This window comes from Cetorhinus maximus, chromosome 21 (assembly GCF_964194155.1).
Source record: "Cetorhinus maximus chromosome 21, sCetMax3.hap1.1, whole genome shotgun sequence".
Taxonomy (NCBI): Eukaryota; Metazoa; Chordata; class Chondrichthyes; order Lamniformes; family Cetorhinidae; genus Cetorhinus; species Cetorhinus maximus.
In genome coordinates this window covers 30,351,409-30,359,860 of record NC_135899.1, presented here as the reverse complement: position 1 = coordinate 30,359,860, position 8,452 = coordinate 30,351,409, and the positions used below count along the sequence as shown (strand labels likewise).

The 8,452-nt window shown below is 45.8% G+C and overlaps 1 protein-coding gene across 1 annotated transcript; it reads left to right on the top strand.

Annotated features, from left to right (window-relative positions):
- The first annotated feature begins 855 nt into the window (after positions 1-855).
- Positions 856-8,189, top strand: LOC144695805 (uncharacterized). Its single transcript, XM_078566793.1, has 2 exons — positions 856-900; positions 6,275-8,189. The coding sequence occupies exon 2, from the start codon at positions 6,382-6,384 to the stop codon at positions 7,585-7,587; it is 1,206 nt and encodes a 401-aa protein (XP_078422919.1). The 5' UTR covers positions 856-900; positions 6,275-6,381; the 3' UTR covers positions 7,588-8,189.
- The last annotated feature ends 263 nt before the right edge of the window (positions 8,190-8,452 follow it).

Genomic DNA, 8,452 nt, shown 5'->3' with positions numbered 1-8,452 from the left:
TTTTCCATAAAAGGATTCCTTGAATCTTATGGAGTCATGATCACTACCTGCAAAATGCTCCCCCACTGATACCTCTACCACTTGCCCGGCTTCAGTCCCTAAAATTAAGTCCTGGACCGCCCCCCTCTCTTTTAGGACCTTCTTTGTCCTGGCTTAAAAAGCTCTCCTGGATGCATTTTAAGAATTCCACTCCCTCTAAACCTATCACACTATGACTAACACAGTTAATGTTGGGGAAGTTGAAATCCCCCACTATTACTACCCTGTTATTTTTCCACTTCTCTGAAATTTGCCTACAAATCTGCTTTCCTATTTCTCTCTGACTGTTTGGAGGCCTATAGTACACTCACAGGAATGTGATTGTTCCTTTTTGATTTTAAGATCTTCAAAGCTTCATTTGAGGAGCCTTCTAAGATGTCATCCCTCCTTACTGCTGTAATCGATTCCTTGATCAATATTGATACCCCATCCTCTTTTACCTCCTTCCCTGTCTCGCCTGAGGACCCTATATCCTGGAATATTGAGCTTCCAATCCTGCCCCTCTCTCAGCCATGTCTCTGTGGCAGCAATGACATTGTACTTCCATGTGTTAATTTGTGCCCTCAACTCATCTGCCTTATTCGTCAGACTCCTTGCATTAATATGCTTAATTTAGACGAATTCAGTGCGGAATAGATCTTTCTTTTTATTTCATGAATACGGCGCATGAACTTGGCTTCCGTCAGCTTAGCCTTATTACAGTATATGAATGGAGCATGATCTTCCCAGAATACGCGGCGCGACAAAATATGACCTTTCTCCACCAAACGGGCCGTAACGCGCAGGCGTGGGAAGCCACGCCCCGGGAGAGGGTCGGCCTGGCTGAGCATGCGTGATACGGCACCAGGAAGATGAGCAAGGGTGAGTGCGACCTCAGGAGTACCGAATGCGAATTTTAGCCCTTAATCAGAGCAGCCGGTTCGGGTGGACGTGCGGCTAGGGCCCTAAGGGCACCAATAAACCGATGGTGTACTGTCCTACTTATCCTACCCGCCGTTTCTAGCTTTCTTCTCGCGTTTCCGCCTAGTCCTTCTGGAAACAAAGGAGCCACCCAGAATACCCCGCGGCTGGCTCTGGGGAGCATGCGTATTCTGTGTCTGGGGGAAATGAGCGCAGTGGCAAAAGGATTTCTGGGGCGCAGGGAATTGTGGGAACTTTGTTCGCCATTTGTTTATGTATGTGGTAAATATTTGATTGCAGGCTGATGGAAGGGCAGCGACCTTAAATATTTCTCTCTCCACATATGCTGTCTGACCTGGAGACTATTTTCAACATTTCCGTTAATTTTTAGGGAACTTCGTTCAGGAATTAGGTAGGAAAATGGGTTGTTTATTGCAAGAGGAATAGAACATAAAAGTAGGAAAGTTTTGCTACAGTGGTACAGGGTGTGAGTGAGACCACATTTTTTTTAATTCTTCAACGGGATGTGGACATTGCTAGCTAGTCCAGCATTTATTACCCATCCCTAAGTGTCCTCGAGACGGTGGTGGAGAGCTACCTTCTTAAACTGCTGCAGGCCATGTAATGCAGGTACACGCACACTGCTGCTGGTTGGGAGTTCCAGGATTCTGAACCAGTGACAATGGAGGAATGGCAGTATAGTTCCAATCAGAATGGTGTGTGGCTTGGAGGGGAACTTGCAGGTGGTGGTATTCTCAAGCATCTGCTGCCCTTGTCCTTCTAGGTGGTTGCAGATGTGGAAGGTGCTGTTCAAGGAGCCTTGGTGAGTTGCTGCAGTGCATCTTGTAGATGGTACACACTGTTGTCCCTGAATCGGTGGTGGAGGGAGTGGATGTTGAAGGTGATGATGGGTTGCCAATCAAGCGGGTTGCTTTTTCCTGGATAGTGTTGAGCTTCTTGAGTGTTGTTGGAGCTGCACTCATCCAAGCAAGTGGAAATTATTCCATCCCCCTCATTATTTATGTCTTGTACACGGTGGACAGGCTAAAGGGAATCAGGAATTGAGCTACTCTCTGCAGATTTCCCAGCCTCGGACCTGGTCTTGTAGCCACAGTATTTATATGGTTGGCCCAGTTCGGTTTCTGATCAATGGTAACCACCCCCCCAGGATGTTGATAGTGGGGAGGGTTCAGCGATGGTAATGCCATTGAATGTCAAAGGGAGATGGTTGGATTCTCTCTTGTTGGAGATAGCCAATACCTGGCACTTCTGTGGTGTGAGTCGTACTTGCCACTTACCAGCCCAAGCCTGAATGTCGTCCAGGATTTGCTCCATGTGGGCCTGCTCCATATGGGCCTGCTTCAGTCTCCTGAGGCTTTGTGAATGGTGATGAACATTGTGCAATCATCAGCGAACATCCCCACTTCTGACCTTATGATAGAAGGGAGGTCATTGATGAAGCAGCTGAAGATGTTTGGGTCTAGGTCAATACCCTGAGGAATTCCTACAGTGATGTCCACGGACTGAGATCCTTGACCTCCATCAACCACAATCATTTTCCATTGTGCTAGCTATGACTCCAACCAATGGAGAATTGATCTCCATTCCCCCGACCCCCATTGACTCCAGTTTTTCTAGGGCTCCTTGATGCCACTTTCAGTCAAATGTGGACTTGATGTCAAGGGCATTCACTCCCACCTCACGAGTTCAGCTCTTTTATCTATGTTTGAACTAAGACTGTAACGAGGTCAGGAGCTGAGTGGCTCTGGCAGAACCCAAGCTGAGCGTCAGAGAGCAGGTTATTGCTAAGCAAGTGTTGTTTGATGACACTGTCAATAACGCTTTCCACCTGTTTACTAATGATTGAGGATAGACTGATGGGGCTGAAGAACATGTGGATCCAGAATTGAGCTCCTCAGTCATCTGAAGTCTCACCAAGCCTGATGGATGTCACCCTCGATTCCAAGGAACTGCTGCCGCCAAATTGTGCATCTGCTGCCATGATTGGCATCTGTGCTGCTGGGGACCTCAGGCAGAAGCAGAGGTGGATCATCCATTCGGCACTTCTGGCTGAAGATTTTTGCAAATATTTCAGCCTTGTCTTTTGCACTGGACTCCCCCATCATTGAGGATGGGATAGTTGTGGAGCCCCCTCCTCCTGTTAGTTGTTTAATTGTCCACCAACATTCATGACTGGATGGGGCAAGACTGCAGAGCTTAGATTGATTTGTTGATTGTGGGATCACCCGGCTCTGTCTATCACATGCTGCTTTTGCTGTTTGGCACTCAAGTAATCATGTGTTGTAGATTCACTAGGTTGACATCTCATTTTTAGATATGCCTAGCCTGGCTCCTGGCATGTCCCCCTGCACAACCCAGCAGTAATTGGCTGGGTTGTATTTTTTTTTGTATGTGGATAGGCCATATCTGGGAAGTTTTCAATATTGTTAGGTGGATGCTGGCATTGCAGCTGCATGGAACAGCTTAGTTAAGGATGCAGCTAGTTCTGAAGTGCAAGTCTTCAGAACTATTCCTGTAATTCTGTAAGGCACATAACCTTTGCAGTATCCTGCGCCATCAGCCGTTTCTCAAAATCACATGGACTGAATCAAACAGGCTGATGACCGGCATCTGTGATGCTGGGGACCTCAGGCGGAGGCAGAGGTGGATCATCCACTCGGCACTTCTGGCTGAAGATTTTCGCAAATGTTTCAGCCTTGTCTTTTGCACTGGACTCCCCTATCATTGAGGATGGGATATTTTTGGAGCCCCCTCCTCCTATTAGTTGTTTAATTGTTTACCACCATTCATGACTGGATGGGGCAGGACTGCAGAGCTTAGATTGATTTGTTGATTGTGGGATCGCTCAGCTCTGTCCATCACTTGCTGCTTTTGCTGTTTGGCATGCAAGTAATCCTGTGTTGTAGCTTCACTAGGTTGACACCTCATTTTTAGGTATGTCTAGCCTGGCTCCTGGCATGCCCTCCTGTGCTCTTCAGTGAGCCAGGGTTAACCCCCCAGCTTGATGGTTATGGTGCAGTGGTGGATATGCCGGGCCAAGAGGTTACAGATTTTGGTTGTATACGATTCTGCTGCTGCTGATGGCACACAGCGCCTCAAGGATGCCCAGTTTTGAGTTGCTAGACCTGTTCGAAATCTATCCCATTTAGCACAGTGGTAGTGCCACACAACATGATAGAGGCTGCCTTCAATGTGAAGCCGGGGCTTCGTCTCTATAAGGACTGTGTGGTGGTCACACCTACCTGTACTGTCATGGACGGACGCATCTGCAACAGGTAGATTGGTGAGGACAAGGTCAAATAGGTTTTTCCCTCTTGTTGGTTCCCTCACCACCTGTCGCGGACCCAGTCTAAGAGCTATGTCCTTTAGGACTCAACCAGCTCAGTCAGTAATGGTGTCATCCTCCAATGTTGTGGAGTACTGATTCATCAGCTGAGGGGGAGTTGGTACATGGTAACCAGCAGCAAGTTTCCATGCCCATGTTTGGCCTGATGCTATGAGACCAGAGTCGATGTTGAAAGCTCCAAGGGCAACTCCCTCCCAGAAGTATTCCACTGTGCCACCAGCTCCAGTCAGTCTGTCCTTTCGGTGTGACAGGACGTAGCCAGCAATGGTAATGGTGGTGTATGGGATGTTGTCTATAAGTTTGATTCTGTGAGTATAATGTCACACTGTTGCTTGACTAGTCTATGAGACAGCTCTTCCAATTTTGGTACAAGTGCCCCCATGTTAGAAAGGAGGACTTTGCAGGGTCGGCTGGGCTGGGTTTGCTGTTGTCGTTTCCGGCGCCTGGGGTGATGTTTGGTGGTCTGTCCAGTTTCATTCCTTTTTGTAGACTTTCCAATGGTTTTCACACAACCTAGTGACTTGCTAGGCCATTTCAGGGGACATGTAAGAGTCAACCACGTTGGTGCTGGTCTGAAGTCACATGTAGGCCAGCCAGGTAAGGACAGCAGATTTCCTTCCCTAAAGGATACTTGGGAACCAGATGGGTTTTTATTACAATGGTTTCATGGTCATATTACCAAGACTAGCTTTTTTATTTCTTCCAGATTTTTTAACTGAATGTAAATTCAAAACCATGTCCCCAGTGCATTTCCACGGGCCTCTCCAGTCTGGCAACATTACCACTCCGGCACTGCCTTCCACTGTGCACAGTTCTACTCTCCATATTTAAGAAAGGATATAATTACATTAGAAGCAGTGAACAGAAGGTACACTTGACTGATACCTGGGGTAAGGGGTATTACCCTATGAGGAAAGTTTTGGCCTGTATCCTTTGGAGTTTAGAAGAATGAGAGGTGATCTTGAAACATGTAGGATCCCAAGGGGACTTGACAAGGTGGATGCTGAGATGATGCTTCCACTTGTAGGAGAGACCAGAACTAGGGGACACGTTTAAAATTAAGGCATCACCCATTTTAGATGGAGATGAGATTTTTTTTTCTCTTGAGTGTCATTAATCTGTGAAACTCTCTTCTCCAGACAGCAGCGAAAATCGGGTCATTAAATATTTTTATTTTTAAAAATAAATATTTTTAAAGCCGATCTAAATAGATTCTTGACTGACAAGGAAGTCAAAGGGTATAGGGGGTAGACAGGAAAGTAGAGACTACAGTCGTGTCAGCCATGATATTTTCAAATGACAGAACAGGTTCAAGGGGCCGAATGGCCTACTCCAGTTGCAAATTCATATGTTATTTTATTTGTTTGCAAAATAGACACTTCCCTTATGTAATGGAGCATTGTTTTAAAATCAAGAATTTTTGAAGAGGCATTTAATTTTTGTGGCTTGTGCATCAGTTGCAAGGCCATCTTATATTTAGCTCATCTCCAGTTGTCTTCTGAGAATGTGATTACATTCTTCCAAAACTGCCATATGGTGAAGGTGATCCCACAATGCCTGTAGGTAAAATCCTGAGGATTTTCATCCAGAATGAAGGAGCAGTGATAATACACCCAAGGCTGGATGGCGTATGACTTGGAGGGAAAGTTAGACGTGTTTTTATGCACTTCCTGCCCTTGTCCATCCAGTTTCCGGACATTTTGGGGATTGTGTCAATGTTCTGGTTGTGATGCAGATGTATAACATTCATCTTTGTTCTCTCTCTCCTCATGAAGAGGCTGAGATTCACTTCCCTGAAGGACATTAGTAAACCAGTTGGGGCTTTACTGCAATCTGGCGGCTTCCAGGGTCAATTTTGACTGTTGCCAGCCCCACAAATGACCAGACCTTTTAAGCTCAGTACCACAACCTGCCATTGTGTTTTTGTGTATTCTTTCTCACGTTTCTTGTTTTAAATTCATTTTTCAGAGCGTTAGAAGGGGAGAATTTGAACACAGGAAAGGGAAGCCAGACATCACATCAAGATCTGACAGTCACTCAATTCATAAAGACCTGAATATCACCAGACTTTGAATATGGAAGGAAAAGGCACCATTCAGAGTGGAGAGAAACCGTTCATGTGTTCTTTGTGTGGACGAGGCTTTAGGCATTCATCTGGCCTCTCAAGACACAAACGCAGTCACACGGGGAAGAAGCCATGGAAATGTCAGGACTGTGGGAAAGGATTCAACTATCCATCAGAGCTGGAAATCCATCAACGTATTCATACTGGAGAGAGGCCATTCACTTGCTCTGTGTGTGGGAAGGGATTCACTAATTTGTCTTCCCTGCTGACACATAAGGTGATCCATAACAGGGAGAAGTCATTCACCTGCTCTGTGTGTGGAAAGGAATTCACTCTTTTCTCTGTTCTGCTGAGACACCAGCGAGTTCACACTGATGAGGCAGAGTTTAAGTGCTCCGTGTGCAACAAGAACTTCAAACGCCCACATGCACTGAGGGAGCACCAGCATATTCACACTGGTTATAAACCATTCAGCTGCTCTCAATGTGGTAAGAAGTTCAGGCAATTGTCCAGCTTGCTGACGCATCAGCGAGTTCACACTGGGGAGAGACCATTTACCTGTTGTGTGTGTGGGAAGGGATTCACCCGTTCATCCCATCTGTTAACACACCAGAGAGCTCATACTGGGGAGCGGCCATTCACCTGTACTGAGTGTGGGAAGGGATTCACACGTTCATCTCACCTGCTGACACACCAGCGAGTTCACACTGGGGAGAGACCATTCACCTGCTCTGTGTGTGGGAATGGATTCATTCAGTCATCGCATCTGCTGAGGCATCAGCAAGTTCACACTGATAAGAGACCATTTCAATGTTCTGACTGTGAGAAGAGTTTTAAAAGCTCACATGATCTTCTGAAACACCAATGCACTCACACTGGGATGAGGCCCTTCACCTGCTCCGTGTGTGGGCAGGGATTCACTGATTCATCCAACCTGCTGACACACCAGCGAGTTCACACTGGTGAGAGACCATTCTCCTGCTCCGTGTGTGGGAAGGGATTCATTCAGTCATCGCACCTCAATGAACACCTACTTGTCCACACTGATAAAAGACCCTTTCAATGTTCTGATTGCGAGAAGAGATTTAAAAGCAAGAAGGATCTGTTGACACACCAGCGAGTTCACACAGGGGAGCGGCCGTTCATCTGTACTGAGTGTGGCAAAGGATTCACTCAGTTATCCAATGTACTGAGACACCAGCGAGTTCACAAGTGAATGCAAGCAATGGATTCTGCTGTTACCATTTCTCTTAATCAAATCGAGGACTAAACCATGTTCATGCAGACAGTTGGGGGTTTCTTTTCACTGATGTAATTCGCCCATGTCACTGGTGGGAAGTTAAATATAAAAGCTCTATATCAAATTGATAAGCTTTGTTTTAAACATATTGTTGCAGATTCTTGCCTTTCTCACCTGAGAGTTTAGCATTACCTGGCTGGAGCTCAGAAGGGACAGTCTGGGGAGAGGTTCAGACAGCAAGAACAGAATGTTAACCTGGACACTGCTGTCAGTGAAAGGAGACAAATAAGACAAAGTGTCATTCATCCCTCTCAGCATTCCTGGAAGACTGTGTCCAGGTTAACCTCATGTGGGTTAATCTTGAGGGGTGTAAGAAATGTGCCACACCACTCTGTTTGATGGTTCAACATTTTAATACATTAAAGTAAGACATTCCTCTAAGACACAAAAAACCAACAGGAAAGGTGAATCAACCTAATAAAATAAGTTTAAGATTGCATTAGATCAAAGGAAGTGGCTTACAATGTTGCCAGAAAAGGTGGTAAGCATGAGGATTGGGCACAGTTTAGAATCTTGTAAAGTAGGACCAAGAAACTGACAAAAAGGGAAATGAGAGTATGAATGCAAGCCAGCAAGAAACAAAAAGGCAGGCTGTCAGATCTTTAAGTATGTGAAAAGGAAAAGATTAGCAAAGACAAATGTAGGTCCATTACAGTCAGAGACAGGTGAATTTATGAAGGAGGATAGGGAAATGGCAGAGTAACTAAACAATTACTCATGGAGGAAGATACAGAGAATCTCCCAGAAATACTAGGGAACCAAGGGGCTTGTGGAAATGAGG

Excerpts from the sequence above, each read along its gene's own strand:
- LOC144695805 (XM_078566793.1), top strand. The coding sequence starts at position 6,382 with ATGGAAGGAAAAGGCACCATTCAGAGTGGAGAGAAACCGTTCATGTGT.